At 34.5% G+C, this 27,506-nt stretch overlaps 1 protein-coding gene across 1 annotated transcript in view; it reads right to left on the reverse strand.

Annotated features, from left to right (window-relative positions):
- The window catches only part of LOC135835227 (putative uncharacterized protein DDB_G0277255), a 127,318-nt gene extending 101,233 nt beyond the window's left edge, over nucleotides 1-26,085 (reverse strand). Inside the window, exon 1 of the mRNA XM_065349394.1 lies at nucleotides 24,629-26,085. Coding sequence (XP_065205466.1) covers nucleotides 24,629-25,613 — 985 coding nt within the window. The 5' untranslated portion in view covers nucleotides 25,614-26,085. The remainder of the gene's footprint in view (nucleotides 1-24,628) is intronic.
- Between the last annotated feature and the right edge of the window lie 1,421 nt (nucleotides 26,086-27,506).

Raw genomic sequence — 27,506 nt, forward strand, 5'->3', positions numbered from 1 at the left:
TTCGATCATTCAAATACACATCATACCAATTCTTTCATCTAACAGGATCACATTCACTTCACATCCCTATTTCAACGGTCACCGTACGTTTTTTCGTAATACCCCTCTCATAAATTATACACACCCTACGACTTGTGGGCTACCTTATGAATATTCAACACCACCTACAAAACACCTGAGCCTTTTCAGCTCGAATCCAACAAAAACCCTTATTTATGACATAACTCCTATCGTTTACTTCAATTCACCGGCCAACCTGGTCTTCGTAAAGTTCATCGCAGGTCAAGATAACGAAGACTATACGACGACGACGAAGTTCATTAATGCGAAACAATTAGAAGGACTGGTGGCGCGAAAAAAAAACGTGGTCGATCCACACAACGATACATTTGGTCAACGGGCGTATACCTTGCACATATGCAGCTCGAGCTTTATACATTATTATACGAGTGCAAAATACTCGTACGAGTATATACAGCATAGAGTTAGTTCGCGGTAGTGCTTAGCTTACTGCTTGTGCTTGGTACGCGTAAAAATGTGGGTTACGGAGTAGAGAAAGTTGAACGATGGTAAACGAACAAGGCGAATACGTACATATCCACTATATACGATACCGTTTGCCACGGGCGACTGATTCACCAACGTACTCGAACTCATTGGCAGCTAATTTACATAATAATCAATAGACCAGTTTTTTATTTCATTCCGCTACTTTACGGTCGCGAAAAAAAATTGGGTAACAAGTACGCGACGACATAACGTCCAAAATAATACGGGTTTACTTTACTGCAGCCGAGTACCGACCAAATTCGTGTTGGGCTGCCGGATTTACGAGATTTATCCATTAATGTGAACGTGCAATTAGTCCAAAGAGTGGAAGTTCTACGTGTAAAACGATGTCTCTGGATCTTCAGTTCCTTTATTATACGAACTAGCGGAGAAAAAAAAGTGCTTTAATGCATATACATTGTAATGAAAGTATTTTACGATGAAAGCGATATTTGGATTTTTTTTACAAAGCGGAACCATAGAGAAGTTCGGTGTTGATCACTTGACCGAGAATAAAACACAACGTTGCGTTTAAAATACGAGTAGAAATTGAGCTAGGTGACAATGGCTTCTAGAGTTTAGAAGTTTTAAGGCTATTTACCTTCACTATGATTGTAATGGATAGTGCGGTGAGGTCTTTAAAGCGCCTTCAAACTCGGAGCATGAATGGGCAACGGGGCAAGACGAGGAGGCAGAGATTGGTTTAATACGCAGGTGCACCTATTTACTTACAAATAGTACCTACCTAAGTGCACTTCGTATGGATCGATTTCGATTTTAAAACAAGCGCAAACCTAAGACTGCGGTGACCGGTTTTCATTGATTTGGAATTATTGTCTGGTTACCTCTGGGTGTTTTAGCTTGGAAGTAAGTCTACGTCTACGTAGACGTACCCAGAGGGAATTCATTGTCTCAGTGTAATCTCATTTAACTAACATTGGACACTTTCAGAGATCCTTTTGTCACAGAATGTTTCAATAGTTATGTACTTCATAAGTTCCGCAGGTGCTCCTCAAAGTGAGAGCTCAAAGTTAAGGTTTCGATTTTTTTTTCAATTTCATTTTATTTAAAAGTTGAAAAAAACTCTCCCACAAGATTAAAATTTTTAAAATCTCGAAGCTTTGAGCTTCCATTGAAGCTAGAGGGACTGAATATTGACCCAAAAATTTGACATTTCCTCTACCTTTCACTAACGTCATTAAGTCTTGATTTGTTTTGTCAAGTTCCATCGATTTTTTTTTTTTTAATGAAATACGAAGTACTTATGCTCATTTTTTTTCGAAAAGTATCTACTTCAGAAATAGAAGGGATATGGTTTAAATTCAGGCATGAAACTTACTATTTTTTTTTTTTTTTTAGTGACTTTGGTGAATGAAAAACAGCAAAAAAGTGACCAAAAATTTGAAAAAATGACCTAATTTTTGAGAAATGTGAGCAAAGTATATACAATGTAGCAATCGTCGGAGAATTTTTTTAGTACCCCCTCCCCTGCATGAGCGTAGCGAAGTGTTGATTTTGTAGCTCTCACGCCCCCCCCCCAAACATGACCTCCGATGAGAAAATAATTTCCCATTTTTTCATTTTCCCCCTATCTGTAAAAAAAGTGGTGCCGGTAACCCCTAAGTGGGGAAAAAATCAAAAAAATGCATGAAAATTTTTTGGTTCTGCACCAGAATATTTCTAAATAATCCCCTTTTTAAGAAAAAAATTTCCCCGGCCCTTAAACCATATTGGCCCCTTAGTAAGGAGTCCCTCAAAGTTGAAAAAATCACAAAAAATGACAATAAATCAAAGTTATGGAATTTGATGAAAATATTTCATTTCCACATTACAATTGTTCTACATAACCCCCTTTTCAAGAAAAAACCATTGTTGGGCCCCCAAATGATTTTGGTTCATTTGCATGGAGCCCCTCAAATTTGAGGAAAATAAAAAAATATTAAAAATTGATGTCTGTAGAAATTTCTTGCAATTTTTTATTTATGCGCAGAATCTTTCTGAATAAGCCCTTTTTCAAGAAAAACCTTCCCCTCGGTCTCCCAAATCATGTTGGTTACCTATAAAGTCCCTCAAAGTTGACAAAAATCAACAAAAAAATGAAAAATCCATATCTATACAAATTTTTTGATAATTTTTCATTTCTGAGCAGAGTACTTTTAGATAAACACTTTTTCAAGAAAAGCACCCTTTTGTCCTCCAAATGATAGTGGTCCTCTTTTACATATGAGACACCAAAAATTGAAGAATATCGAGAAAGATGAAAATTTCTGTCTATAGGTACTCGTAATTGAGGCCACTAGAATCAAAAGTGTACTTCTCCATTTTTGAACTTTTTGAGAAAAACGCAAAAACCCCCCCTAGCATTCATCGTAACATAAAATACCGAGGTAATACGTCTAATATTTTCGTACCAACATGCTGATAGTGACCCGCATGTTTGTTTTACCCTACACGTTGCCATAAGAGTTCCTGAGCCGCTTCAAGTTTGGAGAAGTGCAGTTTTGTCTCCAACCTTACACTTAATATATCTTTGTAGCGCATTTCATCAAAATTTTTTTAGCAATACGGTGCTAAACGTTCAGGAAATCTTGTAAAGTTTAAGAAATTGAAATAATACTGCATTTTTAGACCATTCATTTGGAAATTGAAATAATTTTCCTTTTTTTTCAAAGTAAAAAAAATTAATTTTTATTAATAAAAATGAAAGGTGTTTTTTGCGGGAAGGGTCCTCACTTGATGAATTTATTCAATTTCAAGCCTAATTTCAAGGCATAACACTAGTCCTTCATTCAATTTCTGCAAGGTTGGTTTCAAAACTGCACTTCTCCATTAAAAAAGTGCAGTTTTGATTCCAACACCTAACTTTACACGCTGTTTTACCATACTTCCTGGCACAAAATTCAAATTTTGACATTTTCATCGGATGCGGCACATGTTGTAGTATACAAAACCATACTTAACTCATTTTCGAAAAAAAGTGGAGAAGTACACTTTTGATTCTAGTGGCCTCAATTAGGTGAACATTTTTCATCTCTGTGCGCAGAATGCTTCTAGATAATTTTTTTTTCCAGAAAAACCTTTTCTCAGTCCCCTCTATAATGCTCACCACCTACATACATACATAGATGATAGAGATCCATAAAATTGATTTTTTTTTTTTTTGAATGGAGGTGAAGTCTCCTCTGCAAAGATAGTTTCAAGTCATGGATATGTTTTTTTGCTTCAAACTTGAAAATGAAACCTCATTGATAGGGATTCTTGACGATTTTTTCCTAGTTTTCAAGCCTTGCATTACAAAATATCAGAACGTCAATAAGTCTTCTGTGAAAATTTGACATAATTTTATTAGATACAAAACGTCCACTTCAATGTTTCTCAAAGCCAAAATGCAGAAATTCGTTCTTTTTCTATAAGTTTTTAAAAGTCTGACATAGGTAGTGCTTTTCTGATGAAGATCGACCAAATCCAAGAATTAAAATATGGAAGAAAAAAATGTAATAATATTCGTCTTTTTTCATTTTCTGGGGAAGGAGACAAATTCCACCTGTTCATTATGTAGACAGGTCATAAAATATTTAACAGTATTTCTAATGAAAATGGACCAAATCCAAGGTACATGATGTTTAAAAAAAAATGTTTTACAGGACACTCTTGAAAAGTTCAAAAAAGTTTTTCCACAATAACACTGTAGAAAGATCTAGTTTTAGGGAAAAAGCTGATCATTTTACCACTTTCCTCTCCAATCTAGATTTGAGAATAATTATTATTCTCCAAAATGTGAAAATCGAAATACAGTACTTTTTAAGAACTTTAAAAAATTTCTGCAGGAGCTTCAGCACAAAGTTAAAAAAATTTTTAGAACTTCTTGAAAAAAAAAGATTTTTTGGTAGGTTTCTAAGTTGATGAGAAAATTTTTAAAAATTGAATAAAAATCAATTTCCTAATTTTAGTCTTTGGAAAATTATTCGGTATCCTATTTCCTGAAAATTCAGAACAATGTTTAGGGAATTCTTCACTTCAAGTTCAACTAAGTGTTCAAAAGCGTACAAGATGACGAAGGTTCATTTCGAATAATTTTCAATCATTGTGGATTTAGAGACATGACAGATTATTCAGAATTCACAATTTTGTACATCGCAAGATACGCTCAAAATTCCAGCAAAACTCTCTTTCATTCTGAAAACAACTTTGCTTCTATTATTTTTCTGTCGGTAGATCCCAAATGTTAGGAGACTTATATTTAGGAACCTTGAATAATGTTAGGCTTGTACTCGGCTATTTTTTTAAAATTTTGGTTCAAAAATTAATTTTTTCCAAATCTTGACCTTGCTTTTTGAAAAAAAAAGCGAAATAATTTTAATAATATCAACAAGTAAATAATTTGGGAAAGCACGCACTTTTAATTTTTTTTTTTCAAAATGGCTACTCTGCCTTTTCAGTTCAAGGTTTCAAAGCTTGCCTTTTGTTAGAACTGTCAAAGTCTCGCTTTCTGCCTAAAATGACGAAAAATCTGGAATATCACCAAAATTGTTGAAAAAAAGACTTCTTCCTTGCAGAGTTGCAAAAAGTTGCCGAAAATTGTTGCTTTTTTGAAAAAAAATTTCAAAAAGTCTCTATTTTTTCAAAAATAACCTAAAAGTCACTTTCTTGTCAAAAATTCACTTTACAGCAATAAATTTCCAAAAAGTCTGGCATTTCAACGAAAAATTCTGTTTTTTGTTAAAATTGTTCAAGTCTTGCAATTTGCTAAAAAATGACAAAGATTTTCGGTTTTTACCAAAAAATTGCCAGAAAGTCTCACTTTTACGTCAAAAATGGCTAAAATGCCATAAAAGTCTTGTTTTTGGCAAAAATTGCCAAATTTCACTTTTTTTCAAACCATCACCTAGTTCATATTTTGAATTTGAAAATTATAATCATCAAAAATGGTGTTTTGAACAAAAAATGTTGATTTGACCGAGTAAATCATTCTGGCCCTGAAATGGCTGCATTTTCACCAAAAAATTCAATTTTTGACAATAAACTATTTTTTTGAGTTTTGTTTATAAGATTAAAGACAAGCCCTTGGATTGGAAGATATTGAGATATCCCAATTAATTTTTACTGAAGAAGATAAACATTTGTATTTACTGCAATTTTTTTGTTCATTCAACTCTTTCATTTATCGTAAAAAGTTGAGCTTTCATTTTTAACGTTCACATTAGGCTTAGAAATTTTGATTACTAATTTTGAATTTCCATTTTTTTTTTCTCGTTGAACCCCCGTAAGCAAATTCGCTTCAGATTAGAACATTTTCAAGATACATATGAGCGTTCAAAGTTTAGCAGTTTTGCAAGAAATATAGCACTTGTGAAAATCATTGTCCCAAACCCTTTCCCTACCACTCCCTGGTGAGTTATGTCGAAAATGATTGTGAGTTATTTCTCTCGTATTTTAAAATTAAATGAATTTGCCTCTCGAAGTGAACTCATTGGAGATAATTGCCAACTTGAAACTTGTGGATTCTTCGCAAATCGTATTATGTGTCTGAAGAGCAAAAAATGTATAAAACTTGCCTCTCCTTGGCAGTTTTTCTGCGATTTTTTTTTTCAAAAGTTGTAAACTGCAAAATTTATAGAATTTGACGTCAGTGGAATGTGAACCCTCCTCCTCTTATGCCACTACCATCATTATGTCTTATATTATCGATCTGCGTTTTTTGTAAATCTCGATGACGTCGTTTGATTTGTCTTAATCTGTGTTTTCTACTACATATGTACTTTTTTTTTTACTAAATACGTCATCGACTCGAACATAATGCGTATAATGTTCACATATGTACCCTGAAACAATAGAAATTCTCCACCAAATCGGGCATTTAAGTTTCATCCAATAAGGTTATGTTATTCAATCAACTATTTGCACCTGTAAACGCATAGAGTCAATACTCCTTACGATTGTTCGTGCATTTCATTTCGTCATATCCGCATGGTAGTTTTTTTTCGCGTTCTCCTCTTCGCCGCAGCATCATTTTGTGTCTCAGGCAGACGCAAATTCGTATCAATTAAAATAGGATGCCATCGATGGACGAGTACGTACGGGTAGAGGTAGAAGGTTGATAGATACCAGTTTTAAAGAAGCGAGACTTCCAATAATATACTTTTTTTGTTTACATGGCTGTATGAACGCGACATGTTTGGATTCTCGTGAGAGATACCTTTACCTAAGCCGAGTTAACGACAGGACGGATGTTTGCTAGTTTAGTCGAGTGAATTCCGGTGAAGAATGTGAGATGCTGAAGAGTATAGGTACAGAAGATGTGGGTTTGGTGTGTGAAGAATGAATGGTTTACGAATTCAGACGATGTGTGAGAGGATGGAAGTGTTGGAAGTGAAAAATTATTACTTAATGAGAACAAAAATTGAAAAAAAAACTACAAATTTAATAGAATAGTCTTTCTTCTGAAAGGAAAACGATCAACTTTAATAAATTTTGGAAACTGCCTCACCAAAGAAATGGTATAATTGGCGAACTATACAAATGTAGGTATGCTCAGTCTGAAGACCTACAACAACCATCAAATGATCTAAGCAATTTTCTATACATTTCATATCATACTCGATATCATTACCACAATACCTAAGTACCTCAAATAACGGTACCTTTCACACCCTAATCAACCTCCCCATAAATCGATCGACAACATGACGACGGCGGCGCAGCTCGGACGCCACAGCATCACTGATCACGCCAACACAATCATCCCACCATTTAACCTAACCGAGTGCTAAACGATGTCTCGAAGATAAACAAATCATTACATCGGAGCCTGGTCGTCTCATTTTAGTAATTATCAAACCGTGAACTCTCGGAAATTACATTACTCTTCGAATCTTTTTAAAACAATGCATACCGGCGCTATTCTTTCAATTGTGTGATACACAACAAAAAAAAAAAAAGAAAAAAAATATCAACATAAAAGTTTCCTGTATTAGTCTCTAGTTTAAATGCATTTTCTCGTCTCGTTGAAACGAAATTGAAAACTACTATTATATAATCGCGCTTTGTGTGAGAATTTGCGAAAACATTACATTTCTCCCACCACCATCATCTAGCATACGCTTACAAAGTGCACAACTCGAGTTGAGAATACGTATAAATAATTTTTTATAAATTCATTTCGTCTCAACCCCTCCTTCTTACTTCTTGTTTTATCTGTATTTTTAAACGCGAGATCAAGGTTAAAGTTGAAATTAACATATGACGGGAGCTTTTCATATACGTAAGTACTGCGATTGTATTCGCGGTTTTTATCGTTTATTATTCTCCTTCTCCGATCTTACGAAGTAAATTCTTCTCTGCGATTACAATAACTTCTGCATTCCACGGAACGTTGAACCAAAGCTAGGAATAGAATTTCAAAACGTTTACAAATCTCGTATATCTTTGAAATAATCGATTTACAGAGTTCCCTTTGCTTTTGAATGTAAATGCGAAATGTGCTGCGCGTTTTTCTTTGAAATATGATTTTACGTGAACTTGCCGAACCTTTGTCTTGATAGAAAAAAAGCACAATATTGTTGTAAGCGTAGATTCTCTAAGAGAGTTCAGTTCTCTGAAGCCATACCAGTGAATAAGAGCTGAAAAAAAGACCTTCGAATTCATCTGTCGAAAGATCCTGCTAGGTATTGAAGCGATTCCATGGCGTATTCTTTAACTAAGTGATTGATATTCACGTGATCAAGGCTCGTACTAAATTTTCATCCTAGAAAAAGTAACTTCAGTAATCAAAAAATTTCGAAAAAGTAGCCATTTGACCAAAAAAGTTACAAAATGTAAGTGAGACATTTTAATAAAGAAAAATTCTACCCCTCCTCTCCCTCCCCAAAAAAGAACATTTCAACTTTGCTAAAAGCAGAAGTTTTTGACACTGTTTGGCGAAAAAGTGAGAATTTTCGGCAATTTATGGCAAAGCTAGACTTCTTTTGAAGTTGTTGGCAAAAAGCAAGGTTTTTTTTTGACAATTTATTTTTGACTAAAAATCGAGACTTTTTAGGTACTTTTCGCTCAAAATAAGTACCTACCAAAAAATTTCAATTTTTGAAGCTAAAAAATAAATATCATTTTTGGGTTAAAAATCCATTTTCTGTCCAGAATGTCATTTTTGTTCAAAATGTAACTTAATTTGATGAAATCGTCATTTCTTGGTCTTTTTTTGGTAGGTAGGTAGGTAGGTACACAGAAAACCATTTTCGACGAAAACGTCAAGTTGAAACTATATTTTTTTAGTCAGAATGTCATTTTGTTCAAAACACAGTTTTCTGTGAAATTTTTTTTTTCGTGCAGCCAAACATATCTATCATTTTTCGGTCAAAATATCATTTTTTGGTCGAAATTCCATTTTGTCCAAATTACATTTCATGTTCGAAAAACTATTCTTGATGAAACTGATAGTCAAAAAATCATTTTTCAGTCAAAAATGTCAACTAATTGGCAAAATTTCCATTCTCGTTCAAAATTCCACTTTTTGATCAACATGTTATTTTTTTCAACAAAATGCCATTATTAAAGAAAATGTCCATTTTTAAGGCTAAAAAATGGTGCATTTTTTGGTCAAAGTGTCATTTACTGATTTTCTGATAATATTATTGTTGTTGTTTTTTTTTAAATTGCTATTTTTTTTCAGGGCGTCTAACAAAACTCCTAGAAAAAAAATCATAACTTTTTCATGACCTGTTTTTCACATTTGTACCGCATAAAAATACATCACACCCCCCCCCCCCCGGTCGCGTCTTTCAAACCCAGTAAATAGGCATGGTGTCTAACAAAATCTGAAAACTAAAATGAAAGAAGGACCTTTTGGAAGGACCAGATACCCCCCCCCACTTTATTTTCACAAAAATTTCAAAAATTTATGTTTTTTAAAAGAAACAAAAAAATAATCAAGAAAGTAGGTACATCAAACAATGAAAATAATCAATCGGTTTTCATTACAAAATATTCAATTTTATGAAAAATTCTGAAAAATTGAATTTTTATTTTTCGCTCGATTTTGATTAAATGGCAAAATTATTTGAAAATTCGGATAAAGAAGGACCCATAGACAAAGAAACAAAGTTTTCCTGACCTTCTGGATCGGAAAACCGTGATGGGCATAATAGCCTACCTATCTACTTGTCGAACAGGGTTGATATTTTTAAAGGATCAAAAATTAGGTGTTTCAATTTTTTCATTTTTCTGATTCTTTGAACAAATTTTTCATTTTTTTTTTCATGTTATGGGCTTTTAAAAAAATTTTAAAGTGTGTTTCGAGCGAAATTCCGGTCTTTTTCATGACCACTTACTAAAATTCATGACTTTTTCATGACTTTCATGATCGTTTTAGACACCCGGATTTCAAGTCTGAATAGGCTACCATGTTTTTTCTGATCAAACGTGTAATTTTTCAGCTGAAAGAGAACAGTTTGTCAAAATTACTGTTTTTGGCCAAAATTGTTAGTTCTGAGTCAAAATGCATGGTAATTTTTCCAATAAGAAATCATTTTTGGTCAAAATTGTTATTCTTACTTTATCAACATTCAACATTTTGGTCGAAAGCATAAGTAACAATTTCTGCATCAAAAATAAGCTTTTTTGGTCATAATGACATTTTTCGTCATTTTTTTATCAAGAGCAGTCATTTTCTCATCAAAAAATGGTCATTTTCCTCCAAATAGCCATATAATTATCTTACCCCAAAAGTTCATTATTTCATCGAAAAAGTTACTTTAATATCTCGTTTCAACATTTTGACATGATCACTTACTTTCTTCCCTTTTGATTTCCTCGCATCAGGAAATTACGAGTAAAGGGGAGAGGAGGGGTCAAGAGATGAAGGTATTATCGCATGCAAACACCCTTGAACCTCTAAATTTTCAAAGCTATATTGAAATTTGCATTATTCTCACACGTCTTTCTAATCAACACGCGATACTATTCTTAATTCTTATCACAGCATTAAATCACACAACTGCCAAATCTGCCTTTCAAAAACCGAACACAATTTGGCATTCTGCTTCCGCGATTCATGGAAAACTCCATTTGGACGTTGCTTGTATGTACTGTACATGAAAACGCTGTAATGAACTTGAAAACACGTAACGAGCTCTTACATAATGACCAGCCGGAGAAAAAAAAATTATGCAGGTACGGATACCGCGCGTCGAGAAGCTAGGTAAGGTAAATTTATGTAAATGGCTTCTTTAAATAGGTAAGGTAAATTTTCAGTCGGCTAATTTGGTTAATTTGCGTCCACCGATGACCTTAAACTTGTTGTTTGGTGTTTGCTATACTATAATTTTCCAATTAAACAAAGATATTATAGTCTCTCTTTATAAATATTTATCACGTTTGCTGGCTATACCTAGGATTGGTCGGACTTCAGTTTCCTAGCTTCCTGGGCTGGAATAACCGTCAAATGTCGTTATGAACTCGACTCTTCGATAGGTCGAATTAGATATGGATTTTTTTCAACGTGATAAAATTCGACTCGCGTTCTACGGCGATATTCCGCAGTCTGAGCGTACCGGATCGACCAAGTGAGAAAAAGTGGATAAAAAAAAGTCATCTATCGGACAGTGCTTTTTTCAGCGCTCTGTGGCGGCTTTCTCAACGAGACAATCCATCACCGTATCGATGAAGCATTAAAATACATGTTAATTCTGCGGCCAGTGTGATGGCTACGCATCATTAGAGACTCTCAGCTTTTGATGGGGTCGCGGTCGCCGCCACTCAGCCACCGGATTTGGACACAGTTTATATCAATATCGGAAATGGTACGACGAATCGACGAACCAGACAATACAACAAAACATGACGTAAGCTATTACCATCATCGTATCTCGTACTCTCTTTCCCATCTACATATAAGATGTTTTAATTACAAATACAATGCGCACATTCACCTAGAAATAAAGCCTTCTTCTGTATACGTAAATAGATAGGTAACATATGATGTGGTATAACTACCTACCTACAATAACCGCAACACCTCATCACATCGTCAAACATTTTCTTCCTTTTCGCCAAGATCCGTATTTGTATATGCACAAACAATGGCACTCTCGAGTCAGTTGTCCGGAATTCATCGTATGTGTACTTCCTCTCTCTGTATAGTCCACGCAATCATCATCATCATCGTGGAATTCAATCCGGTTTTCGTACTTTACGAAATGAGTTGCCTCCTACGAATATGTATGTATAACTCTTCGTGAATATACTACAAATACGATTCTAAATTCGTCTCTTTTTTCCTCTCATTCCCAAGAGTCAGTGGCGGGAAGTTTCCTATTCGGTGTCATCTTTCACTTATGCATCAGACAAGAGAACAATATGAGCCATAATACGAGTAACAGTTCGTTTGGAAGAGAGAACAGCAGCCATCCAACGTTTCTTTCGCTTAGGACACAAGTTCACGGTTACACATTTCTAATTTATTCGTCCAATCGGTATTCTGTACCTCGAATGCTTGGACAAGGGCCAATTTTACATTTATCGCGTGCATGATTTGTTTAAATCGGAGCACCGTCGTCGTCGATGCAGAGGAGGGCTGAAGGGAGAGGGAGGGAAATGCCAACTTTACACGATGTAGGAATTTTTTTCAAAATTATTCCAGCTTCAAGGCTACGATAGTATTTGTTACGGTATCGTTAATAAACATAACATATCGTGTTGTGGAGGCGATTGATGATCGTATAGAAAGACGCAATTAGCAAGCTGATCCAGGTAAATGGAAACTTGAGACCTGGATTCGATGTAATTCTGGCGGATTGCGAGATGCAGCTATACTGACATATCAGTCAAACAAGTTTCCAAAAGGTTTCCAATACTTGTACGATACCCCATAACCGAGTTTGTGATTTTGAACAAACTTTTACTATTATTTTTCTACATTGGTCAGACTATTATTCCATCAACTGAGTAATTTTTGTCAAAAAAAATTTTCAGCACAGAATTCTAATTTTTGCCAAAAAAGATCAATTTTAGAGATACATGATGCATCATGTTTTGGCCACGTGGGTCATCCTTGACAAAATTACGATTTTGTCAAGAAAATTTTCACCAGTTTGGTCAAAATTGTCATTGATTAAAAGGGTTCCCAGACATTTGCCCGAATTCAATATGCCGAACGGATATTTCCCCGAACTCCATTTCCTCAAATTCACAAAATTTGATAAAAAATTTTAAAAAAATTTTTCAAAAATATTCCAGGAAAAAATAATTGGAAACTCTGAATGATCGAAATTTTTCTCTCAAAGCTCTGAAAAAAAAGGATAAAAACGACCCAGGGGGTATTTTTTTTATCGTTTTCAATTTTTCAATTAAATGTGACGCACCCTTTTTTGGTTCTGAAAAAATATTTTTCATTTTAAAAGGTTCAATAACATTATGAGGTAAAAATCAAGCCATCGCTCCACGTCCTGTTTTGGAAAATTTTTGATATTCTCAACACCTGGGAAACTTCTAAAAACACGTCAAAAACAATATGGAAACAATATTTTTATGCATTCGTCCACTTAATAGGTTCTTATTACTGGTCAAAATAGTCACTATAGGCTCAAAAACGCCATTTCTCGAAGAAGAGCTCCATTCTATAGTAAAAAAAACGTCATTTTTCGGTCAAAAATGTAATTTTTCTGAAAAAAAAGTTGTCACTTCACCAAAAATGACTATTTTTAGACAAATTTTTGATTTCTAGTGAGAATATTGTCATTTGTCATTCTTGGGTCAAGAATATGCAAGACTTGCATTATTTATTCGGTCAAAAAAATCATTATTGGATCAAAAATTCCATTTTTTTTCATTTTTTCAATTTTTTTATTATTATTTTTTTTGGTAGCTGCTAACTTAATTAAAAATCAGTATTTTTGATAGAACTGTTAATTTTGTGTCTGAATAACTCTAGTCCAAATCATATTTAATGATTATTTTTAGTCAGAATATCTGGTCATTTTTTTGTCAAAAAACTCATTTTTAGGCCACAAACGTTATTTGCTGGTAAAAGTCCATCTTTAAGTTCAAAACGTATTTTTTAAAATCATAAACCTAATTTGGTCCGAATCATCATTATTTTCAACTCGAAAAGTCATTTTTAGGCCAAAATTAAGTATTACATCTTTTTCAGTCAAAAATTTCATTTTTTGGTCAAAAAAACCACCGCTTGGCCAACAATGTAATTTTCCTGAAAAAAGTTTTCACTTTGTAAAAATTGAGTGCCTTTTTTGTCAAATTGTTACTTCAAAGTTCAAATAAGTAATTCTAATCTGAAACTTAATTGTTGACTTTTTCAAAAAAAAAAGATTTTTTTGGTCATGATTGTCCGTTTTGTATTAAAATAAATAAGTTTAAGAATATCGTTCACGTCAAAATCTTAATTTTTCGACTTGGAGGGTTATTTTTGATAAAAATTTTGATTTTTTGATTCAATATTTTTGGTAAAATTTTCATTTTTTGATTCGATATTTTTGGTAAACATATTTTTCATTCCTTAATTCAATATTTTTGGTGAAAATTTTTTATTTTTGATTCAATATTTTTGGTGAAAATTTGCGATTTTTGATTCGATATTTTTGGTGAAAATTTTCATTTTTGATTCAATATTTTTGGTAAAAAGTGTTACTTTCTGATTACAGTTATCACTAACAAATTACAGAACAATTTTTGTGTCAGAAAAGAGATTTTTTGGTGATAATGATTTTTTTGGTCACAAATAATGGATACTTTCATCATTTTTTGGACAAAATAACAGCACTTTTGAAAAAAACCTCATCACTTTTGCCAAAAATCATCATTTTTTTTGGTAAAAAGAGGTCATTTTTGGTCAAAGCGTAAACAAACCTTGGATACTATTTTTTGTCGATAAGCAACTCTTAATGAATTGATACCTAATGTTTGAATTTTCAAAAAACTGTCCAAGAATTAAAGCATAATTCAAGTGAGTTGAAAAGTAGGTTACATACAAGCGTTTCGAACTAAATTCTTCGCAAAAATGCAATATCCAATATCCACTCTTTAAAACCATATCCAAACACTTGAAATAATCCTCCTCATTTTTTATAATTTCATTCCCAACAAAATTCACAATCAGTGATCATCTCGCCATAAATGAGATGCTGCGATTACAGCTGTTGCACTCGGTCAAACCCAGAAAGACGACCATATAACGCTACGTAGTACTAAAATTCCATACAGCAACATGAGAATCGAATGGAATGGATGGGCTATTTCAACGTGAAAGTAATGAGAAGTAATTAGTGCGGTGGATTGGTATAGTAGGATGAAGTATTCGCATATCTTACTTTCACGGTTCGATGAAGCAATTGAAATTACGCGCTAGTAAATTTTCCAACATGCTAATCGATGGTGTTGCGAAAGAACGAGACGAGGCGATTCGATGCGCCGTAACACCGAATCTACCAGCATTAGTAGATCGCGAAATGCGGAATTTCACTTGTTATTTGGTCATCGTAATCGCCGGCGTAAGATAATTCAGTTGGTCGAGTTCGAGTGGTTTTTTTTTGTCTTGGCGAGTTATCGAAATATAATGGGCGTATTTGCGTGATTTAATGCACTTATATGGGTGTTATAAGTGACCTAATGAAGGTAAATTATTTGGTACTGTGATAACATCGGATTATTTTGAAACAGAACTGAATTCTTGGATCCTTCTTGATAACAGTCAAAAAAAAAATCATCGAAGTACCCAAGTACCTATTTGGAAAATGATCCAACTATGGACTCCGGTTCAGGGATAATTCTCAACAAGGGAAAAAATTTAGCACATGAATCTACCATCATTGAAGCACCATATCTCGAACACCCATCCATAAATTCTGTAAATCTGCTCATCCAAGCTTTCATGGGTCATCTTGCGAATATTCTCCTAGCACCTCTTTTTCCAAACTCCAGCTCGCTCGCTTCAAACAACATTAACCTAGGTTATTAACTACACATAGAAAATTGTCCATACAATGAGCTCGCTTTCAAAACGACGACCTACGAAACGCGTGCCCATAAACACCGCTCCTCAGACTCCCTGTGGAAAGAACGGTTCTGCATCTACAAGGTCATCTTCTCTCTTTCTCGAGTAATGCAATGCACCAAATCACGAATACAGAGTTGGTATTCATGTCCGCGGAAGGTGCATGTGGAATTTTATATTCTACGGGGTATCCTTTCAGCCTCTATAAGGATGACCTTATGCACTCGGACTGTTCGTTATAAGATGATTACAATTACAGTTTCCCCTTTTTTCTTGCTGTACCGATGGTCTTGATCGTGCTGTTTTAGCATTTTTATGATGGATAATTGGTTGCATCGTCGTGTATTTGTACAGTATAAAATATGCGCCTTTCTGTAGATTTACTTGCACTGGTTGGAGAATTACGTGGAAAACCATAAAATAGAAGAGCTTTATTGACTTCTTTATTTCTCCTTCAGATGAGAGTGTTTCTATATAGCATTGCGATGAACGAACTTTGAGATCAATATTTAATTAAATTTGTCGATGCTACACCAAGTCAAAGGTTGCAGATAAAAATACTCATTCTTGCGTGAGATATCCGCATACAAATTACACACACACAAGGTACAAAATGGAGAAAACAAAATGGTACCTTGCTTAATACCTTACCTTTTTCTACTTCAGTTATCATCGATGACGTAGCTTTTTTCAACACGTATTCGCAATGATCTGATTATTTAAGCTCATTCATTTCACATACTTACACGGTTTCTATCGCGAATTATAAAACACACAATGTAAACTCGTTTCCACGTTTGAATCTAATTAGCGAGATGATTAATTAATTTTCCTGAATTCAGGTTCGAATAATTGCTGTAAATAAGTCAATCGATTACAGCTCTTTGTACATTTAAAACACTAATTCGAGATTCGAATCTAATGAGAAATCATGGATAGGCACAGGAAGGTATTAGGTAGGCATTGAAATAAGGCTATGAGTTTCATGAATAAAATTGGGAACAATTTTCAATCGTTCCAATTTATCAATTCGCTGGGCTCGTATATAATCCCCCCCCCCCCCCAAAAAAAAGAAGTAATTTCAGAAACCAATAGAGCTAAAAAAAAAAAAAAAAAAGCACCTACTAACCAAAAAGTGACAACAAAAGTGAAAAAACGCGAGCCAAACATTTAAATAAAGAAAAAAAAATCACAAAAAAATATAACATTACAAATTGAAATGTTCTGCAGATCAATTTTAAAAAGTTCAACTACATGTATTTTGAAACTTTTTCATAATAAAAGCGAAACTTTTTGAGTTTTTGACAATTTTTGACAACAAAATGAAAATTTCCACAATTTCTGACAGAACATCACATTTTTGGCAAAATAAAGTCACAATTCCACAATTTTAATAAGAAGAGCCTTTTGGCAATTTCTGAAAAAAAAGCAAAACTTCAGGACAATAATTATTGAAAAAAGTGAGATTTTTTGGAATTTTGTTGGGTAAAAGAACATTTTTAATTTTTTCGCAATTTTTGGCAAAAAGCAAGACTTTTGGACAATTTTTGCAAAAAAGTAAGACACTTCGTATTTTTTTTCCAAAAAAAGAGAATTTTTAAATTTTGATCATTTTTGACAAAAACAGCAAGACTTTACAGCTTCAGCAAAAAGCAGGACTTTTTGGCAATTATTGATTAAAAAAATAATACTTTCTGGTAAAAAAAGAGAGGACTTTTGGTAATTTTTGAAAAAAAAAACTATTTTCACCAATTGCGATAACTTTTTCAAAAAGCAAAAATTTGACATATTATGTAGTTTGCAAGAATTTGCTTTGTTTGGGAATTATTGGCAAAAAAACTAGATTTTTCAAACAGTGAGACTTTTTTGGAATTTTGTTGGGTAAAATTGGTAAAAAGACGACAAAGTCAATTCTTTGTAATTTTTTTCAATTTTTGACAAAAAGCAAAACCATCGTGCAATTTTTGGAAAACACTAAGACTTTTAGAAATTTTCGACAATTTTTGGCAAAAATCAAATGAAAACGACACTAACATTATGAAAATATCTGAACTTTCAATATAGTAAACATTGAGGTGGGGGCAAAGGCACAGGAGGGGTGTGGATGAGGGTAATATTAAATTGGACGTCATAGTCGTGTTCGGGGGGTTGGATTCGTATGGAGATGACACCAACATTATGAAAATATCTGAACTTTCAATATATACTGAAAATTGAGTTGGGGGCAGTGGCACTGGAGGGGTGTGGATGAGGATAGCATAAAATTGGACTTCATATTCGTGTTCGGGATGTTCGAGTCATATGAAAATGACACCAACATTATGAAAATAGCTCAACTTTCAATATATGTAGTAAAAATTGAGGTGGGGGCAGAGGCCCTGGAGGGGTGTGGATGAAAGTAATATTAAATTGGACGCCATATTCGTGTTCGGGGGGTTCGATTCATACCTCGTTTACCAAAAACAATAATTTACACCAGAATCCATTTTTACCCCTCTATAAGTTTTTTCAATTTTTAACCATGGCCCACCTCAAATTTTTTTTTGAAAAAAAAATGTTTTTTAGGGATCAAAAAGACACTTAAAAATGCTATTCTCATTTTTGTGCCGAATCATGGTCATCGCTAAAACGGGTAAACAAAGCTAAAAAAAACTCCATTTTGAGGGGAAAATATAGGGGAGGGGGATGAAAATTTTTGTGGGGATACCTTTAAAGAAAAAGAAACAAAAAAAAAAAACAATTGACAATAATGTCTCGGTTATTAAACGAACATAACGTATAGGTAAGGTACCTATAAGTACGAGTAGGTACAATATAATAAGATCGAGTTGAAAAAAAAAACACTATAATGTGCCATATAAGACATGATATAAGAGATCTACAAGATAAAAGTACCAATAAACGTTTCGAAGGTTGCTTAAAAGTACGCGCTTGTGTGCCTTGCCCTGCCTTGTAAGTAATTAAAAATCCAAAGAACCTGTTTCTATGACTGTATCGTTTTTACCTATTGATACATAAAGTACCTATCGTATTTATACGCGTGTATTTTTTTTCATTTTTTTTTTTTTTGAAACAAGGCAATCAACGTGTGTAAGTAATTAACACCGTTGCCGAAGGTGCGTTTCTTGAGCTGATTTGGATTTATTCTCTCGAGTTGATGTTTTCGAAATAGAGGCGGATAAACCTCATTTGATGTTATGTACGTTATACGTAGGGTATATGTAGTATGTTGCCTATGTGATAATCTATAGTGAACTAAATTCAACTAATTGTAAACATGTGAAATAAGTTCTCAGAGAGCAATTAAGTTCAGCTAAATATAGGTAATTTTTGATGGAATAAATATGGGGGCTTCGTTTATACTCAAAATTGTCCAAATTCGTGAAAAAATGAATATCAATTTTTAGACTCACTTATGCAGTGTGAAATAAGTTAATGTAATCAAAAGAGATTTTTCCAATTCTATGTATTTCACTTTCAATCTCGAGAAAATACACTGGACTTTCACTTTCAAAGTTGTCAAAATTTCAACTTTCAAAAATTTTGAGGAACTTGTAAAAAAATCAAAGTTTAGAAAAAAATACTCACAATTGTTTTAGTTTTGGAGATATAGACCATTTCGTGAGAAGATCTTTTTTTTTACTCGAAAAATGATGTCAGAAACAACTTTTAGAAAGAAATTAGAGAATTTTTGTAGGATTATTTCTTCAAAAAAAAATTCCCAACCATTTCTTCGATTTAAAAATTGTATTTTCATGCAATCTTCTCCTAAGAATGATTGAGCCATTTCATGTCAAATCAGTAAAGCTGTGATTTTTATGCAGAAATAATTATGATGAAAATATGCAATTGTTTATGCAATTTTTTCACCTAAAATATGCAAAAACTTCAGTTTGAGTTACGTATCCCTGAAAAGGATTTTTCAAACTGAAAAACATGAAAACTCTTAATTCAAAACAAAATGAACCCAGTGATCAAAAAATACATTTTCATTTTTTAAAAATAGGTAGCTGAAAAAAGTCATTTATAAATTCATAAATTATTTCGGGAAAAAAATTTTCTTGACGACATTTTAGCAGTGTTGCAATTTTTTGAATAAAAAAGACTTGAAAATTTCAATTTTTGCTAAATTTCCGTTGATACGTATGCAGGTTTTCCCCCTAAAATATGCTAAATATGCAATTTGGTCTGAAATATGTAAAACATGCAAAATAATGTTGGGTTCATTCGTCAGGAAATTTCATGATTCGTGGAGATCTTATCAAAAATATGCACTTTTTCTAGTCTACAGAAAAATATGCAAAGCATAAAAATCCCAGCTTTACAAATCAGCCTATTTTTCCCAATTCTGCTCATAACTCTTTTTGCTAAATCCCTTTGATACTCTTTTTGAAAATCCCTTTATAATCCTTTTTTAAATCGAAGGGGTACCCAGGGACAGTCTCGACCCCCCCCCCTCCTGACTCAGTGAAAAACTTTGGATTTGAACTTGGTAAAATAGATGTTGAGAAATTGTGTTCAAGTCGACCGAGAAAATCACGATGAAGATAAATAAATATGTAATCAAAGTTTGAAATGCTGAATTTGATTTTGAACCTTTTTTATAAATTTTTACACCCAGAAATTTTGTTAGAACTGTAAATACATACCTAGGTCTGCTGAAACCACAAAGAACAAATCGATTCGGGAGATCAACAATAGGAGTATGGGCGTATAAAAATAAAAGGTTAAAAAAATGGACCTTTATCAAAACACCAAACACCCCCCTCCCTCTTAGATATGCTCACCCCAACATTTTTGTGCTAACAATTCGAATCATCGGGGAGGGGGGGGGGGAGTTATGCTACGTACATAATTTTCACGCATTTGCAATTTCTTGCAGAACAGTCAAACTTTGAAAGCTCATTTCTCATGACTAATTGAGTTTGAGGTCAATTTGTTTGGAGTATTTAAAAGAATAGATCGAAGATTCAAACTCAGTCCTGTTGAAAATGTCAAAATTGAATTTTCAAGATGAAAACCCAACTTTTCTGGATGAATACGAAAATTCAAAGATGCAATTTGAGAACTTGCAAACAATTGCAGCGAAGCCTCTTTTTCATACCCTTTTCAACCAACTGATTTTCAAAATAGAATCTCAACGTTTCAAAAGAGGCAAAAAGGCTCTCAATTTTGATCAAAATCAGAAAAATAATTATTGTAAAATAGCACATTGATTATGTGTACCCTGTACCTATGTATTTCATTTAAAGGAGACGTAATTTGTCAGATTTTCCTAGAAAATCAAGTTCGAATATGCTTTCATTTTTTAGGAAAGACCCTCCAATTGTCTTCCAGCTCCCATTTGAAAAAATTAACGAAACATGATACTACACGAAGTGAAATGTTGATTCCCAAATAATTCGGCGTCGCTGAGTTCGAATCCATTTTTTGGATTTGATCGCTTTGTGTTCTCTCCAGCTCCAGTCTCACATTTAGAAAAAAAATAACGACTGACTGTGAGGAGATTCTTCGGGGGTAAATTCAAAAAAAATTCAACATGAAAGGACGATCGTTGATCAACTATAGAAAACGAATAAAATATTTCGCAGAATATCCAACAAAACATTTTTTTTTCACTTCAGCAACTATTTCAAAGATTGATCTCCACTTCTGCACAATTATCTCAGATACTCTCCACTTCTGCACAATTATCTCAGATACCGACACACAAAGACGAGAGAATGTGTTATCTCCGAAGCCTTATATCTACGTGTAATATCGTAATGTACATCGCATCTTACACCAAGGTATTTATTATTTACCCGCTCCCATATCAACACCACCATAGTATATGTAGATTAATCCTATGCACATAACTTCACTACCAAGGTACGAGATAGATAGACCAACCTGCAAGGTACAAAATTCCAAACGGAGTTAGCGCCTTCTTTCTCTCTTCGGGTACTCATCACCAGCAGGGAACACAACACACGCACGCGAGCAATTATTACACATATAAGGTGGCTTTGAGACCCTATATCCTCGACTAAATTATGGGTTTTCTTTAGCGGCCATTTGCCAAGTCTCACGTGTAAAATTGTAACTTATTATACCTATACGAAGGGTATGTGGCATATAAACAGCAACGAGTAAAGCGATACGTTTAGCGAATATCTCTCTCAATGCTATAAAATTACCATCGACTCGAGTACATGTAAGTAGATTAATATACTGAGACTCAAATAAGCCGATTTGAAAAAAATACTAGATGCGGTATTCGCCATTTTTAGATAAGACTGTCGATGTCGTTGTCGTCGCCGCTCCATTAGAGAAACCATATTAATAACTTGCTGAGAAATCTACTGAATTGCACTCTCAAGAAGTCACCAAGGAACTGACTACAGCAGTACAATACGAGAAACCATCAAATTGAAAACATCAATTTTTTAAAACTTGAAAAACCGAACACTAGACGACCTAATCCGTAGACCAAGTATTGGAAGGAAGGGGAGGAGGGTCAACAAGATTACACAAGAAGACGTAAAGAAAATTCAGTTTTGATAGAATTTAATCAAGATGTTTCAAGAATTGGGAAAATGGATGCAAAAAAATTGTTTTTTTTTTCTTTTAATTTTGGGATTCTGATATTCATTTTTGATAACTTGGATCGTAAAGAAGGACTATTTTATCCTGATGCTCCGATTTCTTTCAAGATTTGAGAAATTTAGGATTTAAGATGAAAAATTAAAAAATCAAGAATCATGCAGCTGCGTTGAAAATTTTCAAAATTTTATATTTTTTCAAAATGATCAATTGAGGAGAAAATTTATATTTTTACAATTTAATTTTAAATGAAGAAAGAGTGAGCCAAATTGGATTTTTGATTTAAGAAAAGCGATGTCTTTGGCAAATTTTAAGCCACAAAGTGAGAATTTCAATTTCTGGCAAAAAGCGGGACTTTCGATAAATTCAGCAAAAAAGGGCTTTTCAGCAATTTCTGATAAAACCACATCAGTACATTTTTTGAAAACGAATGAGACTTTGAAATTTTTTGCAGAAAAATCGCAAATTTTGACAAAAAACGAGACTTGTAATTCTTGGCGGGGAAAATGAAATTTCGATAATATTCCAGCAAAACACGATGCTTCTTTCCAACTTGGGATTCTGATATTAATTTTTGGTAACTTGGATCGTAAATAAGGACTATTTTATCCTGAGGCTCCGATTTCTTTCAAGGTTTGAGAAATTTAGGATTTGAGATGAATAATAAAAAAATCAGGAATCATGCAGCTGTGTTCAAAATTTTCAAATTTTTATACTTTTTCAAAATGATTAATTGACAAAAAAACTCAAATCTCCACAGTTTAATTTTCATAGAAAAAAGAGTGGGCCAAATCGGGTCTTTGATTTTAGAAAAGTGATGTCTTTGGCAAATTTTAAGCCAGAAAGTGAGAATTTTTGCAGTTTTTGGCAAAAAGCGAGACTTTTGATAATTTCTTCAAAGAAAAGGGCTTTTCAGCAATTTTTGATGAAACTATTACATTAATCCCTACAATTTTTGGAAACGAGTAAGACTTTGAAATTTTTTGCAGAAAAATCGCGATTTTTGGCAAAAAACGAGACTTTTGCTATATTTTGCAGCAAACAAAATTTCGTAATAATTTCAGCAAAAAACGAGGCTTCTTACCAACTTTTGACAAATAAACAAACTTTTCAAACGGTAATTTAAGTAGGTAGGTAGTTAAAAAGCGAGAATTTTTGACAATAAATTGGCAAACTGCAAGACTTGGAGAATTTTTTCAAAAGGCAAGTTTGGGTATATTAATAGCAATTTTGCAAAAAAAGAGAGAATTTTCGTTGAAAAGAAAGATTTTGATAATTTTAGCAAAAAGCAAGACTGACAATTATTGGTAAAAAAGTGATATTTTTTCACAATTTTTGTCATAAAAGTTGTACTATTTTGAAACTTTTTGACAACCATTTGGCAAAAAAGATACTTTTCTGCATTTCTTTTTTCGAAAAAGAGGTACCCACTTTTTTCTATTTTTGGCTATTTTTAAACAATCCCCATATCCAAAAAGCGAGTCTTTGGGAATCTATTTTTTGAATGAGAAGATCGAGACTTTTTGAAATTTTTTTCGAGAACCCATTATTTTTAGAGAAAAATGAGGCAATTTTGACAACTTTGAAAAAGACAGGGTTTGAGACTAAGTATCGAGACTTCCATTTTGTCACATTTTGAATGCACTGCAAGACTTTAAACTTTCTTCAAAAGTCAATTACCCAATAGATACCTTCGTATGCTTTTTGAACCATCAAAAAACAAATATCTAAACATATGTTTGATGTAAAATACGAACTACAGCTCTAACATCTCTTCATTCAAACATCCAACCCAAATAGGCAATTTCAAGACTTCGAACCAGTGAAAAAAATCACCTCTCTCTCACCTTAATTCTCACACTGAACCCAAAAAATCACACAAAACCAAGCTCATTTCAGATATTTAATCCTTCCACACGAGCTAACCTCATTTTCGAGAACTCAAAAACCTCTTTTACAGCGTTAAATACTTTCAAGGTGTCGAAAAAGAAATACTTAAATCTGCGTACAACGAGTTGAATTGACCAACAATGAATTTAAATTGTCGAACGAATTATCGATCATGTTGACCATCACGATTACACCGGAGATTTAATACGAGCGAGCAATGAGATCGTAAAAAAATAACGTCTTAGGCGACCTTGAATGTTACTGGCATTTCATTTTTATTAAAATCGGATCTCTTTCGCTGGAAAACTGAGAACTTGATCGAGCAGGAAAAAGACACGCAGAAGACGGAGGTAAAAATACATCTCGGAATATTTTGATCGATTTGCTACGGTAATTTCACGTTTTTAGCAAGTAGGGGTATGCGGAAGACGACAGACAGCGAAGAATTTCGAATCGAGAAAAATAAAAAATCAATCCTGCAATATTCGTATGGTATGGTAAAGTTTCCTTATTTCGTCACCACCAACAAGAGTATCCTCATTCCCTATACCTATGCAATGTATGATAATTGATAATCAAACGACCGCAAAAAAAGTGTCAACTTACCAGAAGTGGATTGATTATCTAAAAACCTCGTATCGTTTTCTTGATCCGGACTTGGCGCGTGATCGGATCCAATACCGCTGGATCCGCCGCTAGAGCCGACCTTAGTCTTGGGTATTTGTTTGCTGCCGGAAGCTTGAGCGGTAATCAGGTCGTTTTTCTTGTTTTTGGCCGCGTTTACGCCGACGATATTCATATTAAGGCATCTTCTAAAATCGATACCGGACAGATTACCTTTCTGCCTGTGAACAGTATCGTAGTCTCGGGGAGGTAACAATATAGGAGCGTGATTTTGCTGACTTCCGGTACAAAGTTTCTCTTTCAATTCGGCGGCCAGCGAATCGTAAAGATTAGCGATTCTGGACTCTTGGCTGCCGAAACCGCTCATTCGATCAGAGCTCGAAGATCCGCCGGATAGATCCGATTCTCTAGCCGAGCTGCGGTCCGAACTGCCTGACGCGGGGGAATGCACTTTACGTAGCTTTGACTGCGACTGCGATTGCACTAGTCCTTTGGCTTTCAGTCGAGATTCGATTTCTTCGAGTTTCTTTTGATTTTCCGGACGCTCGAGCAGCGTTTGCAATTGGCCGCAGAGTATTTCGGCTGTTTCGATCGAGTCGCACCTGTAGGCGTGCACATGTACCGGGCATTTGGTGACCGGATTAAAAAGCAGTAGGATACAAGATACGATATCTTCTTCTTGATACACCGAGGTGACGGCGTGATGGGGAATGAAATGCTTTACCACTTCGGTTTTACCATTATTTTTCGACGATAATTTCACCGGGTATCCGACCGGTACGTTTTGGATGATTTTCAAGCCTTTGTGGCTGACTTGTAACGTCACTTTGAACGGCTCGACTTCCTTTTCACGTTCCACCAAATGCCTTATGACCGGGATCATGAACTCCGAGCCTCGAAGACCTTTGGCTTCCTCGGCTCCCAAGAACCACACGTAGTAGGAGGATTTTTTAATATCTTTTTTCATGGTGAGCTGTGCGATGTAGCGCCCCAACAACAGGGTCCTCGAGTAAAATGTCAACAGAAGGTATCTCCAGATTAACCAACAACGCGGATTCGAATTTTATCCATTTTTCGATTTCCGATACATTTTATCAGAGCAGAAAAATAACACGACACTGGTCACAATTCACCAACACTTGAACTACAAAAAATAATCAATTTCGACACAACACACTGAAAAAATTAACCGATAAAGGCACACCACAGATCACTTTGTTAGCACATTACCAAAGCCGACGACGAAAAAATCTACGATTTCGAAAATTTACGATCAATTCCCGTATACACGTATACCCTTTCGATGACTACGAACACGATTCCACGATCACAGAATACCGACTATCGTGTACACGACCATGTCTGGATCGCTCGAAACGAGTACTGGCATCGGTACGCTATCAAGTGACGTCACAACAACAAACACAAGCCTGGGCCATCATATACACAATACAACAACAACCGGTTGGCCTCGATACCGTATACCATATACACATACTTTTACCTCCTCTAACCGCACTCCATCCTGGCTTAGACTGCTTCTTAAGTCGTCGCTTAACACCGCCAAGAATTCCTGTTCAATGCTCCCTAACTAACGTTTAAATGCATTCGGTGCTCTGTGTAACCCTTTCGATCCCCCCTCTTTGCTTCTTCACCCCTCGAAAGTACGAGTATTTTTGTATTGTGTTTGTATATACAATGAGAATATACGATGCGACGATATTTTTATCACCTTTGGTATTATATACCTATGAGTATTTCGGTTTGGAAGGTCAAAAGAATAAGAAGAAAAGGTCATAGGAATTTCAATAAACGAAAAAGTAGAAGGACATGGATGATATCTCGGATCTCGCACAAAATTCATGGAACGGAACTTAGACTGAGAGAATTCCAATTCGAGAATCCTCACGTCTCAGTGACAGATGGCTCAGCGAATAAACCCAGTGGTCAAGGATAAGTCAAAGGAGAAAAAGCAGAGAAGTTGCCACCAAAAAAATTCAAGTCCTACCCAACGTAAAATAAATCAGACAAACGATGGAACCTTTCCAACCTGTAAACTTCGATAGAACAGAAATTTGGGCATTCGCCCCTTTGAAAATTACTGACAAAAAAGTCATACTATTCTTGACAATGTAAGGCGAAAAAATGAGAGTTTTCCCCAAAAAGCAAGAATTGGTGAATTTTGGTGACTGTTTTACCAGAAGTCAACAGGACTCACCAAAACACGGAGAAGTCTTATTTTATAGCCTGGTGACCTTTTGGAGACAGATTAACCAAGCAGTGACCATTTTTGAGCAATTTTGTACACCTAATGACTTCTGGTGAATCTTGGTGACTAATTCATCAGAAGTCACCAGGAGTCACCAGAACACAGAAAAGTCTTATATTATAGGCTGGTGACCTTTTGGAGGCAGATTAAACAAACAGTGACGTTATTTGAGCGATTTTGTACACCTGGTGACTTCTGGTGAATCTTGATGACTGATTCAACAGAAGTCACCAGGATTCACCAGAACACAGAAAAGTCATATTTTATAGCCTGGTAGGCAGATTAACCAAGCAGTGACCATATTTGAGCGATTTTGTACACCTGATGCTTCTGGTGAATCTTGGTGACTGTTTCATCAGAAGTCACCACAATTCACCAGAACATAGAAAAGTCATATTTTACACCCAGGCGACTTTTTGGAGACAGAATCACCAAGCAGTGCCCATGTTTGAGCAATTTTGTACACCTGGTGACTTCTGGTGAATCTTGGTGACTGATTCGCCAGAAGTCACCAGAATTCACCAGAACATAGAAAAGTCTTATTTTATAGCCTGGTGAATTTTTGGAGGCAGATTACCCAAGCAGTGACCA

The sequence above is a fragment of the Planococcus citri genome, chromosome 2 (assembly GCF_950023065.1).
Source record: "Planococcus citri chromosome 2, ihPlaCitr1.1, whole genome shotgun sequence".
In the NCBI taxonomy this organism is placed as follows: domain Eukaryota; kingdom Metazoa; phylum Arthropoda; class Insecta; order Hemiptera; family Pseudococcidae; genus Planococcus; species Planococcus citri.